The sequence below is a fragment of the Lipotes vexillifer genome, unplaced genomic scaffold (assembly GCF_000442215.2).
Source record: "Lipotes vexillifer unplaced genomic scaffold, Lipotes_vexillifer_v1.1 scaffold1303, whole genome shotgun sequence".
In the NCBI taxonomy this organism is placed as follows: Eukaryota; Metazoa; Chordata; class Mammalia; order Artiodactyla; family Lipotidae; genus Lipotes; species Lipotes vexillifer.
Genome location: NW_006785848.1, coordinates 285846 through 310275, shown reverse-complemented (window position 1 = coordinate 310275; position 24430 = coordinate 285846). Strand labels below are relative to the sequence as shown.

Here is a 24430-nt window from a genome sequence, read left to right as displayed (position 1 = left end):
TGAACAATGATAACAAGAGAAGAGGCCACCCTCTCATATCTAACTAGTGCTTGGAGTGAATCAGGACTTTGTGTTTTTATGGTAGTTTAGGGATGTTTTTCTGTTTGTTTTTTTAAATCAGGTAGGTCGGTACGTATTGATATAAAAAGACTTCCAAATATATTGTTTAAAATTTTTAAAGGCTTTAGAATAGTATTTTGAGTTAAAATACATACATGGTAATATATATATCCAGAATGTCTGGATGTTTACAATGAAGCGTTTTCTTTGGAGGAGTGAGACTGGGGGAAGGAGGAAAGCCTCAAAGCCCAATGCAAAGATCAACAAAAATTAGCCGGCCGGCAGTCAGTCAGGCTACTCTCCAAGTCGTTGGTCCTGTTCATTAACTTTTGTGTAACATTAATTCAAGAATTGCCCTTATTAGTCACTGAACAACCTGGGGAATCGCTCAAAAGACCATGCGTTAACATTGGTATGCTGTTTGCTGCTAAGGTTTTAGAAGACCCATCGTCTTTTAAGCAGGAATATCTTACAGATATTCATTTTGTCATGATCCCTGTATCTCCCATTCCAGCAGTGATCGGTTTGAATTGCTTTGAAAAGAAACTTTTGAAATAAGATGTCATTACGTAACTTCAATGAAACAACTCGAACACTTGTGAAAACTGGTTTTTTTCTTTTATTCTGTAACAAATCTCTAAAATTTAATGACATTTCCTGCAACTATAGAGAAGGCTGAATGAAATATGAACAGGCGCTTTTTCAACTACATTTCTCACCAGCCCTTTTCATTTTTGAGAAGGTGTTTTTCCTAGTGATTTGTACAACGTCAACGTCCGTGAGACAACCAGAAACTGTCAAGATCAAACCGGCCTGAAACCCACCAGAGCTGCACAGGTTTTCTTCTTCATTTGAGCCTCAAGGCTCACACAGCCAGACATGTCTCTACACCTCTGAAAATCGTTAAACAGCCTCCCCACAGCGACATACAAGTCAAAGGCACAGGTGTCAGGGCCAGAGTGTGAAAGGCACCCAGTGAACTTTTTTCCCCCTGCGAAGCAACACCTGCCTCCAGCTCTCTGTACGCCAAGAGCTTAAGCGGGAACCAGCGAGGCCAGCGGAGACTACAATTCCCAGCAGGCGTAACGGGAGCGGGGTCACGCACGCGCAGTTCAGACCTTCGGAACGAAGGCCCGAGGCGGGGCTTCTAGGAGAGGAAAATGGCAGCACGTCGGCTGCGGCTTGACGTGGGCCGGCTGTTTGCGATGGGGGCAGAGCTGGGGAGCGGAAGACGAGCTTACTGCACGTCCAAGGCCTTCGCGGAGGTTCTACGGCTGCCAAGCAAGCAACTGCCGAAGCTCGTGTTCCCACTGCAAGAACTAGAGCAGCATTTCGTCCCGGGCTCGAGGCCCGACCTTCACCTGAAGATCTTCGACCCAAGCCTGGATGACATCGCGAGGGCGGAGAGCATCTTCACGGCTTCCCCGCGGAACCGCATCGAGTACCTCAGCTCCGCCGTGCGTCTCGACCACGCCCCGGACCTCCGCCGCCCGGAGGTGAGAACGGCAGCCGGATGCGGGTGCTGAGGACTTGGGCTGGGATTTTGCTGTCATCTCTTTCTTGTCAGCAAACCGGAGAGATTTACTAGCTTTCTGGGGACGCATATCATTATTATAACAAAGTAAGCAGATATAGTTTTAATTATTTTGATAGTGAATATAAAAGACTTTAAAAGGCGTTTAAAAAATTAACCATTTATCTTTTTTTCTAATTAATTGCAGTAGAGAATACATGCCGAGACAAATTAGACAAAGTGAAGAATATGAAAAGTATAGTAGTTTCACAAATGAAGTGATTCTTATCAGTACGTAATTTTCACCCAATCTAAATTTCCTATCGTGGCAAAAAAAATTTATATATAGATGGCAATAATGTATAAGATTTTTTAAAACAACTTAAGTGAAATTCAGTGAGTGTGCATTTTATTCATGTCCTGCAGTTTACTATTTTGTTCTGTCTGTTAAATGAAGGCTCTGACCTCCTTACATACTTGTGATAATGGTACCACTGCACTGAAACTTTTCTGCTAATATATTTAGAACTGCTCTAATAATTTAAGAGTACATAAATCACTTAATGATTTTGAGATAGCATCGATTTTCAGTTTTATAAATTACTGGACTTTTTGTGTAATTGGCTTTTTAATTCAGTTTTATTATCTGTATGTCATCATTGGATTTAATCTGGGAGAGCATTTGAAATTTTTGCAGGACCCAAATCAATTCATTCTGAAGGACTGACCCCAGTTTTGCAAAATGTGTAGCATTGCTGGCCCCTGCCCACTAAATGCCACCCAATCCTATTGATAACCAAAAATGCCCTTAAAAATTTCTAAAACACCTCAGGGGGCGGTACCGCCCTCATTTAGAAGCACAGATTGGAAATGTACCCTCTTCAATACTGTATTCAAAAGACGAGCCACGTGTATTAATCGTTAATATTAGAAATATTTTGTTGCTTTCTACATTCAGACTAAAGGAGAAAAGCTTAATTGGAACAAGAAAGGTCATGAGAAAGGAGTAATTATAATGGTGTTATGGTGTACTTTGAGAGTGTGTGGGGAAATGGGGTTCCAAACACAGAGCCAGTTCTGTTGAAACGCGTCTACTTTGTACCTTCAAAAAAGCTTTGTAGGGGCTTCCCTGGTGGCGCAGTGGTTGAGAGTCCGCCTGCCGATGCAGGGGACGCGGGTTCGTGCCCCGGTCCGGGAGGATCCCACATGCCGCGGAGCGGCTGGGCCCGTGAGCCATGGCCGCTGAGCCTGCGCGTCCGGAGCCTGTGCTCCGCAACGGGAGAGGCCGCAACAGTGAGAGGCCCGCGTACCACAAAATAAAAAGCTCTGTAAATATGGAATTCTTAATAAATGTTGCAGATATTCTTGAGTGGCATAGTGTAATTAAAAGCACAGGTTCTGGATGTAGATGCCCTGAGTTCAGATTCCAGTTTCTTCACTTTCTGGCTGTATAATTTTGGGCCAGTTATTTAACCTCTCTCTGCCTCTAGTTTTATCACCTGTAAAATGAAGATATGAATATTATCAGTCTCATAGAGATATTGTAAAAAGTAAATAAGAAAATACGTTAAGTGCTTTTAAAACAGTACCTGCCACATTGAAATCATTTAGTAGATCGTAGCTATCTATTAGAATTTGAGGTTTGACTAACTATAAGCCACTTTTTATGGTTAGGCAAGACTGAGTAGTATTCACAGATTTTTGCAGCTAATACATTATATAGTAATATATATATAAACTAGTACTCAGTTATCTTCTTTTTGCTTGTATAAGGTGTGTTTTATAGGCAGAAGCAATGTTGGAAAATCCTCTCTAATAAAGGCTTTATTTTCACTTGCCCCAGAGGTTGAAGTTAGAGTCTCCAAAAAACCGGTATGTTAAATTTAAAATATATCTAACTATCTCTGAATTGACTAAGATGAATAATAAATGTTGGGGGGGTAGAAGAAACCATCATTGCTAAGTTCCTAGAAAAGTGATTTCTTTCACACAAGTACTAATGTAAGACATTTCATTAATGCCTGTGTATTTCTCTGAAGAAAAGAAAGTGTATCTGGAGTTATTTTAGTAGTCTTGCCAGTATCTTGGGGAAATCTTCCTTGGTCCAGTCTTTTCCAAAGAGTTGTTCTAGTGTCATTCTATATTTGCTTCTTTGAGAATGATCATCTACTTCTACTTCGATTTTAAAGAAAACAGCTTTAAAGTGTATTATTTTTTCCTCCTGTAATCTTTTATACCTTGCTAACTCAAATATGTACACCCATCAGGCAATTCCCAGTTTACCCAGGGCCAAATTATGTGCCTAATATCCCAGCCAGCCTGCTGTAGTAGCTTTCTGTCATTTTCTCATTTCCTCTGCTTCCTTCTCAATAACGCAGACTCTACCAATATTTAAGATATCCTCTCCTCAAAACTCACCTCAGTTTTCTTCACCTTATTATCTATCCTTGGCAAAATGTTCGCACCAACCCAATGCTCACTACCCCTGTTGCCTTGCATTGGAACCCTTCCCTGAGGCTTCACTGGTCTTCTCTTGCTCCGCAGTTTTTCCTATGGTTGATTCCCTGATACCATCCCTGACAATTGTAGTCATTTGTTAACCCTTCTAGCTTTACTCCCTCCTGCCCTGCCTCACCAGATACCCCAGCTAAACTCTCACTTCTAGGTAGGGTTGTTCCCTTTCTGCTGGGAGAGGACAATGGAAGAAATGTATTCTTGACATTCCTAATCTGTAATTCTAAAATTATTTTCCTATAGGTAGACACATAAGCTACCTGGGAACCTAAGCATCATATATAAAATCTTTCCTCTGAAAATAATTCTTCTAAGTTCTAAACAATTGACTTTTAAAGTTATTTGTCTTAATCTTTCCTTTTCTGATTAATAATGTCCGTGGACACGAAACCACATGAATAAACCACTTTTTATCATCTTTACATCAGTTTTAGTTGCACATTTTACAGTTGTAGATGCTTTTTAAAAAATGCTTAATGAAAGCACTAAACCCACCTAATAAAACATACAAAACATCTTGATTTTAGGAAAGTTATAGTCTAAGCATAGTAAACTATCAGGCTTTGCATCTAGGTGTTATGCAAACTTGTATGACTGATAGTAAGCATTTAATTTAACCTATCTGTGCCATAATTCATTCTTCTTTAAAGTGGAGTTATACTGTTCATCAGAGAATATTGACTAATGCAGTCGTACTATTTAGAACAGTATAACTTTTTCACAGAGAGGGAGCTAATGAAGTAGCAAAGACTCGAAAATATTTTGCCTACGTTATTTCTAATATGGAATCTAAAGTTCTTAAATCCTATAGATTCTCTTTAAAAAATGAATTAGAGGGAAGTAGTAGTATCATCTGAGCTTATCTCCAGCCACTTGTCTTCTGTCTTCTTTTCCTGTATCATCATCAGCATAGGGTTATATACAGAATACTTTTATGCTTTTAATAAGTAATTGTTAATCGAACAGAAAATGTTTTGAGTCATGAAATATGTAAAGCACATATTTTAAGAAAGCTTTTATTTTTCCATTTACTTTATCAGGGCCACACAAAGAAAATGAATTTTTTCAAAGTTGGAAAATATTTTACATTGGTGGACATGCCAGGTTATGGCTATAGAGCACCTGAAGATTTTGTTGACATGGTAGAAACCTATCTAAAAGAACGAAAGAAGTAAGAAAAACATTTTTCTTTTAATTGTTATGTTGAACCCCCAAAAGTTCTCATGACTAGGACATTCTACACATGATGAACACTTCAGTTTTATCAAATGACTTTTTTAGAAAGTCCACTTTATTCCCTTAATATTCTACAATACAGTATTTAGGAGCAAGGTATATACTGCATGCTTAGTTTTTTCCTGTAAGTTAGCTTAAACTTAAATTCAATTGTTTTCCTAAATTGAGTCTATCAATAGTAATTCAGCAGACTTTATTAATTTTTTTATACCAAACTCTAAGCAGGCTATTTTTAAAAATGAAAACTGTTGGTTAATGTGATATTTACCAGATTTAAATAAACTTCAGTAAGTTCTGATTATCCTTAAAATACTTCTGACATCACAGCCTCTGTAAATACTACCTTTTTTTGTCTCCATAGGTAAGTCAAGTAGCAGGTCTATGTTTCAAGCATTGCACAATATATAGAAAAATTAATGTTAACCTTTTGAAGAATAAAAAAGTGTTTACAAGTATCTTGCTTGTTGTATCTTTACATAGAAACTAAGATAAAATACTTGCAAAAGAAAATACAAAATATAACGTGTTTGGTTTCTGTTATCTATTAGTCTTAAAGTAATATTTGAAAATTTAGACATTTTTATGGTAATTTATAGTTAATTGGGTTCCTGTTTCTTTCTCCCACTAGAGTTCAAGCTCTTAGAGGAAGGGTCTCATTCATCTTTGCATCCAGTTCTAGGCAGAATATCTTATGTTCAATATATGCTATTGAAATAAATTAATATTAATGAATTTAGTTACTGAATGTAAACAACATTGAGACCTGTTGGACTGTAGGATGGACTTCATAGTGAATTGAGAATTAAAGAAATTTAATTAAAGAATTAATTAAAGAAGTTTTTAAATTTTGAATTGATAATTATTCAAAGTAAAATTTCTTAGTATAGTGAAGGTTGGGGGGAAGAAATGAATGAGTATATTTTATATTGCCGTTAATCTTCTTTTCTGCATTCTTATAGTTTGATGAGAACATTTTTGTTAGTGGATAGTGTTGTTGGAATTCAAAAAACAGACAACATTGCCATAGAAATGTGTGAAGAATTTGCATTACCTTATGTGGTAAGTATTTCTTTTGAATCATAGTTACAATTAGAAATACAAGTTCCCTGTGTGTCTGTGTGTGTGTGTGCATGTGCACATGTGTACATCTTTTTAATGAAAGAGTAGGTCTTGCCTCCTCAAAAGATAAAGGAGTATCTTTTAAACAGTCTTTTCAATTATCAGCCATTAATATTAAAATAAGTTCTGTGGTACTTTTATTCTCTTTTCCTTCTCCTAGCTTTTAAGTTTTCAAAATTATAGTCAAAGTAAAAGTTTTCTAAACTGTTCATTTAGTGTTCCTAAGTGCTTTTCTTTGTTTTTTGGGTTTTTTTTAAATGACAATATAAATATTTGCTAAGACTCATTTGTAGCTCCTTAACAGCAGCTTGGCAGATAGTACTTATCAGAATGTAAACAAAACTGCAACTGAAAAATTTGCTAAACTAATCTGGAATTTAAGAATATCACAAGAATATAGTAGGCTCCAGCACACATAAGTAGGATGTTTATATTCTTAAGGAAAACAAAACTTCTTATGAGAATATCTTACCAGTTCTTACTGTTGTTTACCCTAGAATAGAATACAGATTGGTAGGTTGGTATCCACATTTATTTTGCTTTGTAGGTTTTCCAGATAAAATGGCAGTCTTAAAGTTCCTCTCTAAGGAAAAGAGCCCACTGACTATAATTTGGCTTCAAAACAATGTCAGAAAATCACTAAAATGTAGTGGTTTTGGAGTTTAATGCAAATCAAACCATGTTACCAGTCAGAAACTTTTCTGTATTCTTGGGGTTATGGAATTCTTGGGGTTTGCAAAAGCCCTGTGAAACATTAGAGATAATTTATGGTTATGAGGAGCCACAGGATTGATAAATATAGTCTATGTAGTTAAAAAAAAAAAAAAAAAAAAAAGAAGCCCAAATATTGTGCAACCAGTTATATTAAGTGACTCCTAATTTGATATCATAGATACCATTTTGTGGAATCATACATTTTTCTCAGTTTTAAGTTTAAGGAAATATTAACCTTTCTTCTTTGGAAAAGAAGTTGTGATAGAGAAATTATGTCTCCTTTTAAATATCAGCATATTTGCCTTTATGAAAAAAGACTTTCACTTTCTGCTTCTCACTCCTGCCATTAATTTTTTTTTAATTGAAGTATAGTTAATTTACAATCATTAATTTTTTTATAACTGAAAAGCATAAATGATTAGTCAGGAAATTTAATTTTATAGAAATTCCCTAGGAAAACCTCTGACAGATACATCAAGCTTTTACTTTTTTTTTTTTTTTTTTGAGGTATGCGGGCCTCTCACAGTTGTGGCCTCTCCCGTTGCGGAGCACAGGCTCTGGATGCGCAGGCTCAGGGGCCATGGCTCACGGGCCTAGCCGCTCTGCAGCATGTGGGATCTTCCTGGACCGGGGCACGAACCCATGTCCCCTGCGTCGGCAAGTGGACTCTCAACCACTGTGCCACCAGGGAAGCCCTCAAGCTTTTACTTTTTAATTGATTTTGTAATCAGCCATGCATTGACCTTCCTCTAGTATGTATTGATAAATTGTCTTTGAGTAAGTAAATTATTCAAAGTATTTACTGTTGAACCTAGTAGAATCTAGGCTTACTTGGAATATAACTATATATCAATATAGCTTGGAATGTAACTCTAGTGGCTACAACCTACAAATAGCCTGATTTCTCATTTTTCCTTTAAATTTTACATATAAGGCAGAACAATTATGTAGTTCAAAAATGATTATAAGTTGGCAGTTTTATATGGATCAACCTAATAATATTCACTTCTGTATCTTAGACCATAAGATATATAGTGATCGTATGAAACATTTGGCATATGGTAATTGCAAATATGACTCCAGGGTGCTTTTCACTGGTCTTGAATTAAAGATATTATGGCCCTATGTAGTTAAAGCATCGGAAACACCAAACATATATAGTGTATGCTTTATATATTGCATACATTAACTCATTTAATCTTCTCAGCAACTCCTTTAGGAGGTATTGCTTTTATTTTATAGATGAGGAAACAAGTACAGAGAGATTAAGAAACTTACATAGGTCACCTAGTTGTTATTGAAATTTGTAACTAAAATGTATAAAACTGTATAGTAAGAAATAACAGTTGACCCTTGAACAGTGTGGGAGTTAGGGGCGCCAACCCTCCTTGCAGTCACAAATCCAAGTGTAACTTACAGTCACCCCTCCCTATTCGGGGTTCCTCCATATTGGCAGTTCCACATCTGTGGATTTAATCAACCACAGATCATGTAATATTGTAGTATTTACTATTGAAAAAATCTGCATATAAGCGGACCTTTGCAATTCAAGCCCATGTTGTTCAAGGGTCACCTGTACTTTATTTCTAATGCTTAAATATTTGTTTTCCTACAGATGGTATTGACAAAAATTGACAAATCTTCCAAGGGACATCTTTTAAAACAAGTCCTTCAGATCCAGAAATTTGTTGACACTAAAACACAAGGATGTTTTCCTCAGTTGTTTCCTGTAAGGTAAGAGTTGAATTGTCTTTATGTACTAACATCTAACTTTATGTACTAACAACCTTTAGTATTAAATCAGTGTATCTGAGGTATCACTTAAAATTAAAGGAGTTTGGAAGACTATGCACTTAGCCATAATTTATTGGTACAACCCATCAACACTTTTATTTTTTTCTTCCCTCTATTCTTTTCTTTTTTCTGCAGATTCTTGCTGAATCTTCCCTGTAGTATCTTCATGATCTTTCTACCTCAGCCTATTTCAACCCTAGACCACAGTAGAAGTGAAAACTTTTTACTTTTTACTTTTTACTTTTTAAATCAACTAAACAACAGCCTTAAGATACTACCATCTCTTTCTCAGTTCTAAAGAAAAACAACTCATCTTTATGTTAGAAAGCTCATTCAGGCTGTGAAGGATAAGAATTTTCCTTTTAAAGGACGATGTGCAAAGAAGAAATGCTTCGTATAAGTTAGAATTAAGCATCAGTAGCAGACAGGATGAGCAGCAATTTTTGAGATATTAGATGTGGTTTAGCAATGAAACATGAGTTTGTCTTTTCAGTGTACAGTTTGGGTACAGTAAGTAACCTATATACCAGCAGAAATGCAGTGCTACTTCCCTGTGATTTTCTGACTCTAACTTCTTTGACACTATGATAATTTCTATGAGAAAATAATGAAACCAAGTAACACTTAATTGTATATGAAACTGTCCTCTAAGCAGTCATTCTACTTCCTACAAATCCAGATCACAATTAAATTGTTTGTAATTATGAACATGCCAGTCTAAATCCATCTTCATTCTTTCCTACAAAATGTTTTTTCCCCCTTGTCTTACATTCAAGTATTTATCCTGTTCATTTGTCTGTGTCCCATATATACAGTGGAAACTCCTAGGGTCAGGAATGAAATCCTAATTCTTCTTAGAGCTCTGAGCATTGTCATAGAAATATATCTGTTTCTTTTAAACATTTAATAAGAAGGAAGTGAGACTTCCTCTAAAAAGGCAAAACAAATGTAAGATGGGCAAATTATGGCTTAACAGCAGCATTTATTGAAAAAAAATGTTTTAGTTGACTGTAAGCTGAGTTAAATAGTATAATGGGACTGGGGAAAAACTGACAGTGTCTTCTTGAGCTACATTAGTAGAATTATAGTGTTCAAAACAAGGGAATGATCAAACAGTAGTCTCACACTGCTATAAGCTGTATGCTACCAGATCAATTGAGCTAGATTGTGGCTTGACATTAAGAACAACTAGAGCTATCTGAAAACAGATGGTCTTGGGGGAGGTTATGTCACTAGATCATTCAAAACACTTAATTGATCCACAAAGTAAGCATCCCTGTTTCACAGATACGATTACAAGTCGGAGAAGTGAAGTGAGTTACAGAGAGGTATTTGCTGAAATAGAAAGAGCATGGAAAAAAAAAAAAAAGCATGGACCTCAGGGTCAGACAGCCATGGTTTTGCATGGTTCCTCCACTTCTTGGCAGTAGCTTTTAAAAAAGCAACTTATTTCATTTTCTGAGTAAAAAAATATGACAGTTAGAAGGATTAAATAAAATGCATTGTGACATGTACACACATTAGCCACATAATAAATGTTAGTTTCTTTCCTTCCCAAAGGTCAGTCAGTGAATGGCAGGGTTAGGCCAACAACCCAAACTATCAGATTCTCAGTACTTTTTAGAGGCGTACCCTTCTTTAGATGTGCCAGCATTTTCTGCTGCATGACCTTGGAATCACTGCCACTGTATCACTAAGTGACTAAGGCACTGCAGAAGCCACACAGCACTCAAGGTCTTAAGAATTGAGACACACGCAGGAGGCTGCTGGCTTTCAAGAACTTCAGCGTTCACCATACCACAGTGACAACATACAGGAAGTTGTCAGGTTGTACTCTGTACTTCTCAAAACCCAATTCAGAAAGTAGAGTTATTTATACTGCTTGCTTTTATTTGCTTGACCAAGTCCCAGTACATCCCTCCAAAAGAGGATTTGGCCTACTCACAGAATAATTATTATAAAGTAAGTCAGGTTTTATTTCCTTGTCTTCCTGTATGATCTTGGTAGGAGAAAGGTGGAAGTGTGGGTAGACATGTAGTCCAACAGGGTTTGGCCTTTAAGCCTGCTGGCAAAAGTTAAGTTCATGTCTGAACTCTGCCCCAGCTGAGTAGAGAAATAAAATTGGTGAAAGACCCCTAAAGATTGATTCTGGGATCAGTCTGTTTTTATAAATGGTATGGAAGAAATATATAAGTAGGCACAATATAATTGTTTCTATGGTTTTCAAGCAAATGAGAACTGAGTCTTAAGGACAAAGAAAATCATATGAGTTGACAGAAATGTTGCACATCAGTTCAAGGTGCCATAGTTAGTGTGTGGACTATCCAACTTGTATCGCTCCTTTAAACTGTACATGTGTAACTTCATTTATAACTGAGAATCATTATGGACTGTTCTCAAGTAGGCAGCTTTGGTCAAAAAGTCTAAAATGCTGTACTTTATCAAAAAGAGAATTAGTAATACAGCAGAAAATATTTTACCTGTTTTATATACAGGTATACACCATACATGTATCCATAAACATCATAGTGTCTCCATAAAATTCCACATATCCCAAGAAACCATGTGTTCACTTCCATGCTGACAAATGGATGAAAGGATATGGATGGATACAGTAAGATAGATCGAATAATAGACACAATAATGGTGATGATTTTTTTAAAAAAATCATGAAAAAAGGTCTACATTATCATGGTAATTGAATCTTTGAGACAAAAAGAACAAATTAAAGAAATCAGAATTTTAGTCTGGGAAATAAAAAGCAAAACAGAAGATATTCCAATGGCATTTTTCACAGAAATAGAACTAACAGTCCTAAAAGCTGTGTAGAACCACAGAAGACCCCAGACAGCCAAAGCAATCTTAAGAAAGAACAAAGCTGGAGGCATCACACGTCCTGATTTCAAACTGTGTTACAAATCTATAGTAATGAAACAGTACGGTATTGGCATAAAAATAGACACATAGGTCAGTGGAACAGAATAGAGAACCCAGAAATAAACCCATGTGTATATGAGCAATTAATTTACAAAGGAGCCAAGAATATACAATGGGGAAAGGACAGTCTCTTCAGTAAATGGTGCTGGGAAAATTGGACAGCCACGTGCAGAAGAATATGTTAAGACCTGAAACCATAAAACTCCTAGAAGAAAACAGGCCCTAAGTTCCTTGACATCAGTGTAGGTGATCAGTTTTTGGATCTGACTCCAAAAGCAAAGGCAACAAAAGCAAATATAAGTAAATAGGACTACATTAAACTAAAAGCTTCTGCACAGCAAAGGAAATTATCAACAAAATGAAAAGTCAGCCTACTGAATGGGAGAAAATATTTGCAAGTCATATATCTGATAAGGGGTTAATATCCAAAATATATAAAGAACTCATACAACTCAATAGCAAAAAAAAATCAGATTAAAAAATGAGCAGAGGATCTGAATAGACATATTTCCAAAGAGGACATACAGATGGCTAACAGGTATATGAAAAGATCCTCAATATCACTCATCATTATGGAAATGCAAATCAAAACCACAGTGAGATATTACCTCACACCTGTTAGAATGGCTATTATCAAAAAGACAAGAAATAACAAGTATTGGCAAGGATGTGGAGAAAAGGGAATCCTTGTGCACTATTGGTGGGAATGTAAATTGGTGCAACCACTAAGGAAAACAGTATTAAGATTCCTCAAAAAACTGAAAATAGAACTACCATGTGATCCAGGAACTACACTCCTGGATATATATCTGAAGAAAATGAAAACATTAATTCGAAAAGGTATATGCACGCCCATGTTTGTTACAGCATTATTTTCAATAGCCAAGATATGGAAACAACCTAAGTGCCCCTCGGTGAAGGAATGGATAAAGAAAATGTGGTATTATACAGTTGACCCTTGAATAGTGTTAGGGGTTAGGGGCTCTGGCCCTTGGACCAGTCGAAAATCCAAGTATAACTTATAGTCGACCCACTATATCCACATTTTCTCCGAATCCCTGGATTCAGCCAACCAGGTGTAATGCTGTAGTATTTACCATAGAAAAAAATCCATATATAAATGGATAAATGGAATTCAAACCCATGTTGTTCAAGGATCATTGTGTATACACAAGTGGAATACTATTCATTCACAAAAAAGAAGGAAACCTTGCCATTTGCGACAACATGGATGGATCTTGAGAGCATTATGCTAAGTGAAATGAGTCAGAGAAAGACAAATACTGTGTGATCTCACTTACATATAGAATTTAAAACAACAACGAAACAAGCTCATAGATGCAGAGGAGAGATTGGTGGTTGCCAGAGGTAGAGAGGTTGGGGGTAAGAGAAATGGGTGAAGGTCAGAAGGTACAAACTTCTAGTTCTAGAATAAGCCATGGGGATGATGTAATGTACAGTATGGTGACTACAGTAATACTATATTGCATATTTGAAAGTTGCTAAGAGAGATCTTAAAAGTCCTCATCACAAGAAAAGAAAATATTTTTTAACTATAAATGGTGACGGATGTAACTAGACTTATTGTGGTGATCATTTTGTGATATATACAAATATCGAATTGTACCCCTGAAACTAATATAGTGTTATGTGTCAATTATACTGCAATAAAAAATAAAACAAACAAAAAAACACTTTTAGTCTGGAAAATAAAAGGCAAAACAGTAGATGTGAAATTTTTAGAATCATGAAGGACATAGATCCGATAATGTGGATCTCCAGATTTAGAATACTTCAAGAGGCTGGGGGAAGAGAGGAAAAGTAGGACAGATTAAGACATTCTGTTTCATACATGGAACTCACAAGAGTTTGTAAACAGATTTTTTTTTTTTTTTTTAAGAGACGGGGTCTCACTGTGTTGCCCAGGCTGGAGTGCAGTGGCTATTCACAGGCGCGATCCCACTACTGATCAGCACGGGAGTTCTAACCTGCTCCATTTCTGACCTGGGCCGGTTCACCCCTCCTTAGGCAACCTGGTGGTCCCCCGCTCCCGGGAGGTCACCATATTGTTGCCGAACTTAGTGCAGACACCCGATCGGCATAGCACACTACAGCCCAGAACTCCTGGGCTCAAGCAGTCCTCCTGCCTCAGCCTCCTGAGTAGCTGGGACTACAGGCACACGCCACCGCGCCCGGCTGTAAACAGATTTTGAGTTAGATGAATTCAGATCTGTTACTACCTCTGAAGAAAATGATTTTGCTTTTTTTCTTTTTCTTTCACAGTGCTGTGACCTATTCTGGAATCCATCTCTTGAGATGCTTTATAGCAAATATAACAGGAAATCTGGAGACTAATGGCTTCCAGTTTAGCTGAAGATTCAAAATTGTCTATGCCAACTGAAGTTAAAGACTTAGAATTTCAACATTGTTTTAAATGTTGTGTATCTGTAACTTGCAGGATCACTTCAGCTTTAAAACCTGCATATTCCCAAAGAAAGAATGAATTTGTGCCTGCAGTGGGGGAAAGGTTTATACATGATTGAATTATGCTGTTCATTAGAAGAGATACCAGCCGTTTTTCCTCTTTTAACAAACTGACAAACAAGAGCATATAGAGGTCCATAAAATGAAAGTCTGTTTCCTACTGTGTAGACAAGGTTTGCCATATTATTTATTGGGTTTTTGTCTTTTAAAGGAATGTCTGTTATGTATATTTTATTAAAATATTACAATGGACTAGGTAAAAAAGGGGCTACTTTTCTGCTAAGCACTAATAGATAGGTTGAAGATAAATTTTTAATATGTATGGCTATAACTTATCTTTTTTAGGAGACCTTATTTGAATATAAAAACAAATTATTCTTGATAAAATTTCAGTCAGTCCATACTGGAAGTACCAGTTATTTCAGGGTGGGGTCAGTCACCTTCACAGGGTTCAGAATCAGAAGACTGGAATTCAAGTTCCAGTTCTAATATTTATTACATGTTGGATGTTGGGCAAATTACTTGAGTTCTCTGAACTTCTTTTGTAACTCTTACCTCAGAAGCTATGAAGATTAAAATGTGCAAAGGACATCTGCGTATTCTGTGTGTTTGTAAAGCAAAACCAACTCAAATATATACCAAAATTCACAGGTAGATTTATCACAGAAAACATCCTGTCATAGAGGAAGTAACATTTTATCTAATTAAAGACCAAAAAGAAGTTTTAGGTGAGAAAAGTGATTTGCAAAGGGCAAGAGAAAAAAGTTGATCGGACAGTTTATAATTGGTTCATTAAGATTCACAATGGAGGAGGGGAGGAAGATGGCAGAAGAGTAAGACGCGGAGATCATCTTCCTCCCCACAGATACATCAGAAATACATCTACACGTGGAACTGCTCCTATAGAACACGCACTGAACACTGGCAGAAGACATCAGAACTCCCAAAAGGCAAGAGACTCCCCACGTACCTGGGTAGGGCAAAAGAAAAAAGAAAAAACAGAAACAAAAGAACAGGGACGGGACCTGCACCAGTGGGAGGGAGCTGTGAAGGAGGAAAGGTTTCCACACACTAGGAAGCCCCTTCACAGGCAGAGACTGCGGGTGATGGAGGAGGGAAGCTTCGGAGCCGCGGAGGAGAGCGCAGCAACAGGGGTGCGGAGGGCAAAGCGGAGAGATTCCCGCACAGAGGATCGGTGCCGACCGGCGCTCAGCAGCCCGAGAGGCTTGTCTGCTCACCCTCCGGGGCGGGCGGGGGCTGGGAGCTGGGGCTAGGGCTTCAGTCGACTCACAGGGAGAGGACTGGGGTTGGCGGCCTGAACACAGCCTGAAGGGGGCTAGTGCGCCACAGCTAGCCAGGAGGGAGTCCGGGATAAAGTCTGGACCTGCCAAAGAGGCAAGAGACTTTTTCTTCACTCTTTGTTTCCTGGTGCACGAGGAGAGGGGATTAAGAGCGCGGCTTAAAGGAACTCCAGAGATGGGCGCAAGCCGTGGCTATCAGCATGGACCCCAGAGGCAGGCATGAGATGCTAAGGCTTTTGCTGCAGCCACCAAAAAGCCTGTGTGCAAGCACAGGTCACTAACCACACCTCCCCTCCCAGGAGCCTGTGCAGCCTGCCACTACCAGGGTCCCGTGATCCAGGGACAACTTCCCTGGGAGAATGCACAGGGCATATCAGGCTGATGCAACGTCATGCTGGCCTCTGCCGCCGCAGGCTCAGGCCACATCTGTACCCCTCCCTCCCCCCTGTCCTGAGTGAGCTAGAGCTGCCAATTCAGCTGCTTCCTTAACCCCATCCTGTCTGAGCGAAGAACAGACGCCCTCAGGCAACCTACATGCAGAGGTGGGTCCAAATCCAAAGCTGAACCCCAGGAGCTGTGCGAACAAAGAAGAGAAAGGGAAATTTCTCCCAGCAGCCTCAGAAGCAGCGGATTAAAGCTCCACAATCAACTTGATGTACCCTGCATCTGTGGAATACCTGAATAGATGACGAATCATCCCAAATTGATGAGGTGGACTTTGGGAGAAAGATATATTATTTTTTCCCCTTTTCCTCTTTTTATGAGTGTGTATGTGTATGCTTCTGTGTGAGATTTTCTCTGTATAGCTTTGCTTTCACCATTTGTCCTAGGGTCCTGTCTGTCGATATTGTTTTGTTTTTCATTTTTTACTTTAAAAATTTTTTTTATTAATAATTATTTTTATCTTTTATTTTAATAACTTTATTTTCTCTTACTTTATTTTATCCCCTCCTTTCCTTCCTTTCTTCCTTCCTTTCCTTCCTTCCTTCCTTCCTTCCTTTCTTTCTTTCTTATTTTTTCTCCCTTTTATTCTGAGCCATGTGGATGAAAGACTCTTGATGCTCCAGCCAGGCATCAGGGTGGGACAGCCAACTTCAGGACACTGGTCCACAAGAGACCTCCCAGCTCCACGTAATACCAAATGACAAAAATCTCCCAGAGATCTCCATCTCAACACCAAGACCCAGCTTCACTCAACGACCAGCAAGCTACAGTGCTGGACACCCTATGTCAAACAACTAGCAAGACAGGAACACAGCCCCATCCATTAGCAGAGAGGCTGCCTAAAATCATAAGGCCACAGACACCCCAAAACACACCACAGACATAGACCTACCCACCAGAAAGACAAGATCCAGCCTCATCCACCAGAACACAGGCACTAGTCCCCTCCACCAGGAAGCCTACACAACCCACTGAACTTCTCTATAGCCATAGCCACTGGGGACAGACACCCAAAACAACGGGAACTACGAACATACAGCCAGTGAAAAGGAGACCCCAAACACAGTAAGATAAGCAAAAGGAGAAGACAGAAAAACACACAGCAGATGAAGGAGCAAGGTAAAAACACACCAGACCTAACAAATGAAGAGGAAATAGGCAGTCTATCTGAAAAAGAATTCACAATGATAGTAAAGATGATCCAAAATCTTGGAAATAGAATAGACAAAATGCAAGAAACATTTAACAAGGACCTAGAAGAACTAAAGATGAAACAAGCAATGATGAACAACACAATAAATGAAATTAAAAATACTCTAGATGGGATCAGTAGCAGAATAACTGAGGCAGAAGAACGGATAAGTGACCTGGAAGATAAAATAGTGGAAATAACTACTGCAGAGCAGAATAAAGAAAAAAGAATGAAAACAACTAAGGACAGTCTCAGAGACCTCTGGCACAACATTAAATGCACCGACATTTGAATTATATGGGACCCAGAAGAAAAAGAGAAAAAGAAAAGGACTGAGAAAACATTTGAACAGATTATAGTTGAAAACTTCCCTAATATGGGAAAGGAAATCGTTAATCAAGTCCAGGAAGCACAGAGTCCCATACAGGATAAATCCAAGGAGAAAGACGCCAAGACACATATTAATCAAACTATCAAAAATTAAATATAAAGAAAACATATTAAAATCAGCAAGGGAAAAATAACACACAAGGGAATCCCCATAAGGTTAACAGCTGATCTTTCAGCAGAAACTCTGCAAGCCAGAAGGGACTGGCAACATATTTAAAGTGATGAAGGAGAAACACCTACAACCAAGATTACCCAGCAAGGATCTCATTCAGATTTGATGGAGAAATTAAAACCTTTACAGACAAGCAAAAGCTGAGAGTTCAGCACCACCAAACCAGCTTTACAACAAACGCTAAAGGAACTTCTCTAGGTAAGAAACACAAGAGAAGGGAAACACCTACAATGACAAACCCAAAACATTTAAGAAAATGGGAATAGGAACATACATATCGATAATTACCTTAAATGTAAATGGATTAAGTGCGCCAACCAAAAGACACAGACTGGCTGAATGGATACAAAAACAAGACCCGTATATATGCTGTCTACAAGAGACCCACTTCATCCCTAGGGACACATACAGACTGAAAGTGAGGGGATGGAAAAAGATATTCCATGCAAGTGGAAACCAAAAGAAAGCTGGAGTAGCAATTCTCATATCAGACAAAATAGACTTTAAAATAAAGACTATTACAAGACACAAAGAAGGACACTACATAGTGATCAAGGGATCGATCCAACAAGAAAATATAACAATTGTAAATATTTATGCACCCAACATAGGAGCACCTCAATACATAAGGAAAATACTAACAGCCATAGAAGGGGAAATCGACAGTAACACAGTCATAGTAGGGGACTTTAACACCCCACTTTCATCAATGGACAGATGATCCAAAATGAAAATAAGTAAGGAAACACAAGCTTTAAATAATACATTAAACAAGATGGACTTAATTGATATTCATAGGACATTCCACCCAAAAACAAGAGAATACACATTTTTCTCAAGTGCTCATGGAACATTCTCCAGGATAGATCATATCTTGGGGCACAAATCAAGCCTTAGTAAATTTGAGAAAATTGAAATTGTATCAACTATCTTTTCTGACCACAATGCTAGGAGACTAATATCAATTACAGGAAAATATCTGTAAAACATACAAACACATGGAGGCTAAACAATACACTACTTAATAACCAAGTGATCACTGAAGAAATCAAAGGGGAAATCAAAAAATACCTAGAAACAAATGACAGTGGAGACACGACGACCCAAAACCTATGAGATGCAGCAAAAGCAATGCTAAGAGGGAAGTTTATATCAATAGAATCCTACCTTAAGAAACAGGAAACATCTCAAATAAACAACCTAACCTTTCACCTAAAGCAATTAGAGAAAGAAGAACAAAAAAAAACCCCAAAGTTAGCAGAAGGAAAGAAATCGTAAAGATCAGAAATAAAAAGAAATGAAGGAAACAATAGCAACGATCAATAAAACTAAAAGCTGGTTCTCTGAGAAGATAAACAAAATTGATAAACCATTAGCCAGACTCATCAAGAAAAAAAGGGAGAAGACTCAAATCAATAGAATCAGAAATGAAAAAGGAGAAGTAACAACTGACACTGCAGAAATAAAAAAAATCATGAGGGATTACTACAAGCAACTCTATGCCAATAAAATGGACAATCTGGAAGAAATGGACAAATTCTTAGAAATGCACAAACTGCCAAGACTGAATCAGGAAGAAATAGAAAATATGAACAGACCAATCACAAACACTGAAATTGAAACTGTGATTAAAAATCTTCCAACAAACAAAAGCCCAGGACCAGATGGCTTCACAGGCGAATTCTATCAAACATTTAGAGAAGAGCTAACACCTATTCTTCTCAAACTCTTCCAAAATATAGCAGAGGGAGGAACACTCCCAAACTCATTCTACGAGGCCACCATCACCTTGATACCAAAACCAGACAAGGATGTCACAAAGAAAGAAAACTACAGGCCAATATCACTGATGAACATAGATGCAAAAATCCTCAACAAAATACTAGCAAACAGAATCCAACAGCACATTAAAAGGATCATACACCATGATCAAGTGGGGTTTATTCCAGGAATGCAAGGATTCTTCAATATACGCAAATCTATCAATGTGATAAACCATATTAACAAATTGAAAGAGAAAAACCATATGATCATCTCAATAGATGCTGAGAAAGCTTTCAACAAAATTCAACACCCATTTATGATAAAAACCCTCCAGAAAGTAGGCATAGAGGGAACTTTCCTCAATATAATAAAGGCCATATATGACAAACCCACAGCCAGTATCGTCCTCAATGGTGAAAAACATATCATTTCCACTAAGATCAGGAACAAGACAAGGTTGTCCACTCTCACCAGTATTATTCAACATAGTTTTGGAAGTTGTAGCCACAGCAATCAGAGAAGAAAAAGAAATAAAAGGAATCCAAATCAGAAGAGTAAAGCTGTCACTGTTTGCAGATAACATACTATACATAGAGAATCCTAAAGATGCTACCAGAAAACTACTAGAGCTAATCAGTGAATTTGGTAAAGTAGCAGGATACAAAATTAATGTACAGAAATCTCTTGCATTCCCATACACTAATGATGAAAAATCTGAAAGTGAAATTAAGAAAACGCTCCCGTTTACCATTGCAACAAAAAGAATAAAATAGGAATAAACCTACCTAAGGCACAAAAGACCTGTATGCAGAAAATTATAAGACACTGATGAAAGAAATTAAAGGTTATACAAACAGATGGGGAGATATACTATGTTCTTGGATTGGAAGAATCAACATTGTGAAAATGACTCTACTACCCAAAGCAATCTACAGATTCAATGCAATCCCTATCAAACTACCACTGGCATTTTTCACAGAACTAGAACAAAAAATTTCACAATTTGTATGGAAACACAAAAGACCCCAAATAGCCAAAGCAATCTTGAGAAGGAAAAACGGAGCTGGAGGAATCAGGCTCCTTGATTTCAGACTATACTACAAAGCTACAGTAATCAAGACCGTTTAGTACTGGCATAAAAACAGAAATATAGATCAATGGAACAGGATAGAAAGCTGAGAGATAAACCCACGCACATATGGTCACCTTATCTTTTATAAAGGATGCAAGAATATACAGTGGAGAAAGGACAGCCTCTTCAATAAGTGGTGCTGGGAAAACTGGACAGGTACTTGTAAAAGTATGAAATTAGAACACTCCCTGACACCGTACACAAAAATAAACTCAAAATGGATTATACACCTAAATGTAAGGGCAGACACTATCAAACTCTTAGAGGAAAACATAGGCAGAACACTGTATGACATAATTCACAGCAAGATCCTTTTTGACCCACCTCCTAGAGAAATGGAAATTAAAATAAACGAATGGGACCTAATGAAACTTCAAAGCTTTTGCACAGCAAAGGAAACCATAAACAAGACGAAAAGACAACTCTCAGAATGGGAGAAAATATTTGTAAATGAAGCAAGTGACAAAGGATTAATCTCCAAAATTTACAAGCAGCTCATGCAGCTCATGCAGCTCAATAACAAAAAAAACAAACAACCCAACCCAAAAATGGGCAGAAGACCTAAACAGACATTTCTCCAAAGATATACAGATTGCCAACAAACACATGAAAGAATGCTCAACATCATTAATCATTAGAGAAATGCAAATCAAAACTACAATGAGATATCATCTCACACCCATCAGAATGGCCATCATCAAAAAATCTAGAAACAATAAATGCTAGAGAGTGTGTGGAGAAAAGGGAACACTCTTGCACTGTTGGTGGGAATGTAAATTGATACAGCCACTATGGAGAACAGTATGGAGGTTCCTTAAGAAACTAAAAATAGAACTACCATATGACCCAGCAATCCAACTACTGGGCATATGCCCTGAGAAAACCATAATTCAAAGAGTTATATACCACAATGTTCACTGCAGCTCTATTTACAATAGCCAGGACCTGGAAGCAACCTAAGTCTCCATGATTGGATGAATGGATAAAGAAGATGTGGCCCATATATACAATGGAATATTACTCAGCCATAAAAAGAAACAAAATTGAGTTATTTGTAGTGAGGTGGATGGACCTAGAGTCTGTCATACACCGTGAAGTAAGTCAGAAAGAGAAAGACAAATACCGTATGCTAACACATATGTATGGAATTTAAGGGGAAAAAATGTCGTGAAGAACCTAGGGGTAAGACAGGAATAAAGACACAGACCTACTAGAGAACAGACTTGAGGATATGGGGAGGGGGAAGGGTCAGCTGTGACAAAGCGAGAGAGAGGCATGGACATATATACACTACCAAACATAAGGTAGATAGGTAGTGGGAAGCAGCCGCATAGCACAGGGAGATCAGCTCGGTGCTTTGTGACTGCCTGGAGGGGTGGGATAGGGAGGGTGGGAGGGAGGGAGACGCAAGAGGGAAGAGATATGGGGACATATGTGTATGTATAACTGATTCACTTTGTTATAAAGCAGAAAGTAACACAGCATTGTAAAGCAATTAATACTCCAATAAAGATGTTTAAAAAAAAAGATTCAGAATGGAAAGACAAAGCCTTACTTTGAAGTAACGTTAATGGAAAATATTTTTATGAAGATGCTACTGACCTACTCATATAAGTGGCTTAGCTTTTCAAAGTGAGGCTGAATATTAAAATGTTACAGCAATAGCACTGGATAAAAAATTAACTGTAAAACAGCTTTGTGACTTTTCTAGAAAATTCAATTCTGGATATGTTTTCAGTTTTATAGTTAGTTGTGCTGGTTTATTCTAATCAGCAGTGATTTAAGCTTAAAAAAAAAACAAAAAACTTTTAAGGGCTTCCCTGGTGGTGCAGTGGTTAAGAATCTGCCTGCCAATGCAGGGCACAGGGGTTTGAGCCCTGGTCTGGGAAGATCCCACCTGCTGTGGAGCAGCTAAACCCGTTCATAACTACTGAAGCCTGCGCACCTAGAGCCTGTGCTCCACAACTAGAGAAAGCCCGCATGCAGCAACGAAGACCGAATGCAGCCAAAAATAAATAAAATAAACTTAAAAAAAACCTTTTAATATAGGCATTCACCAAGTAAAATATGTAACAACAGAATTTGTTAAAAGTCATCTTTCTGCCTGCCAGTGTTTTTTTTACTGCTTGTCTTAGCCTTGGTTCTGGTTCTCCTAAAAGCACGGCCCAAGACAAAAGCTTGCGTCCAATAGTTTACTGTGGATGTGATCCCAGGAAACAAGAGTGAAGGGGAAATGAAACAGGTGGCAGGAGAGCCAATCAAGGACACATTGAGTTGGAAACAACATAGTACTAGGGCTTGATCTTGAGGAGCCTTATTAAATGTGCCTCTGAATTGTCTTTGAAGGGGGGTTAATGGACGGCACCACACCTCTCCCAAGTTGTATATGCCCAAATGCCAAGCAGTTCCTGTAGCCTGTCAGAAGTCAGGAGGCAAGGTGCAGTTGCCCAGTCCTGCTTGAAACTGGTTGCCATAATAGTGGCTCAAGTAAGAGGCCAAGAGGATTTGAAGTGACATATGGGAGGTCTACCACACTGCTCTTAAAATGACCAGAGTGTTTTAATGCCACCCAAAGTGATTAAATTGGTATTCACTATGATGACGCTAACAGTATTTTCTAATCTAATTTACTGGATAAGTTATGGGTTTGTATATTTAAGATTTCACTTTTAAAAATTTAAAATATTTGAATTTAAGTTGTTTGGAAAAAATAACATATAGAATACTATGTTCCTTATATATAAATTATCATTTTATGGACACATGAAGCTCTTTACATTTTTCCCAGAATTTTAAGGGGCAGATGGGAGAAGGAGATAAAGAAACATACTCCAAAGGAACATTAATGAAGTAGAAAAAAAATGCTAGGCTTATAGTCTAATCCAGTTTTACCTTAGACAATTCACTGACCCACTCTGTTTTTTCCAGTGAAGGATGACCTCCAAAGTCTCTTCCAGCTGTAAAAGTTTATGATTCTTAGAAAATAATGCCACTAAAGATGGAGGGACCTAAGCCCAGGGAAACCTACTAGCTCCACACGACTAGTGGAGGCATGTGCAAATAAAAGTAGATGCAAGACCTGACCTTAAATCTTAGAAGCTGGTGGCTATTTCTAGACTTGTCATGAATGAGACTTCCTTGGTATTGTCCATGTTTTAAAGCACTAAGTAGCTCTACCACCTGGTAGGAAACCAGGAGAAATATAAACAATAAAAAGTGACTAGAGATTGATTAAGAATTCTGAATTAAATAGGATATTTAGCAAGGCTTCAGAAAAGGAAGCTAAACCAGCATTTATCTAACTTTGCATTTCGGGCTACTTGGATCAAAATCACCTGAGCCCCTTAATAAAAATACAGGCTTCTGGTCCTATCCCCTAACCATATTTATCGATCTCTTTGGAAGGGACTCAAAACCTGCATTTTTAAACAACCCACCAAGTGATTCTCAAAACATCCTACAGTTTGAGAACCTCTGATACAGTATTGTAGGTAAGTGGGAAAATATACAGAAAGCAGATGAGGAAAGAACAAGGCCAGATAAAGAACAAAAAGGATGCTAAAAAATGATAGGATGGCTGAGGAAAGGAAGGATGCAGTATATACTAGGGCACTGTTTCATTTTTCTATAAATTACTGTATATAAACAGAAAACGCCTATAACC

General features: G+C 37.8%; 1 protein-coding gene across 1 annotated transcript; it reads left to right on the top strand.

The window, feature by feature from the left end:
• Positions 1-1174: 1174 nt before the first annotated feature.
• On the top strand, positions 1175-14322 carry GTPBP8 (GTP binding protein 8). The gene is made up of 6 exons (XM_007458155.1): positions 1175-1556; positions 3347-3445; positions 5128-5258; positions 6283-6382; positions 8772-8890; positions 14171-14322. Exons 1-6 carry the CDS (start codon positions 1221-1223, stop codon positions 14259-14261), a joined length of 876 nt encoding a protein of 291 aa, XP_007458217.1. The 5' UTR covers positions 1175-1220; the 3' UTR covers positions 14262-14322.
• The last annotated feature ends 10108 nt before the right edge of the window (positions 14323-24430 follow it).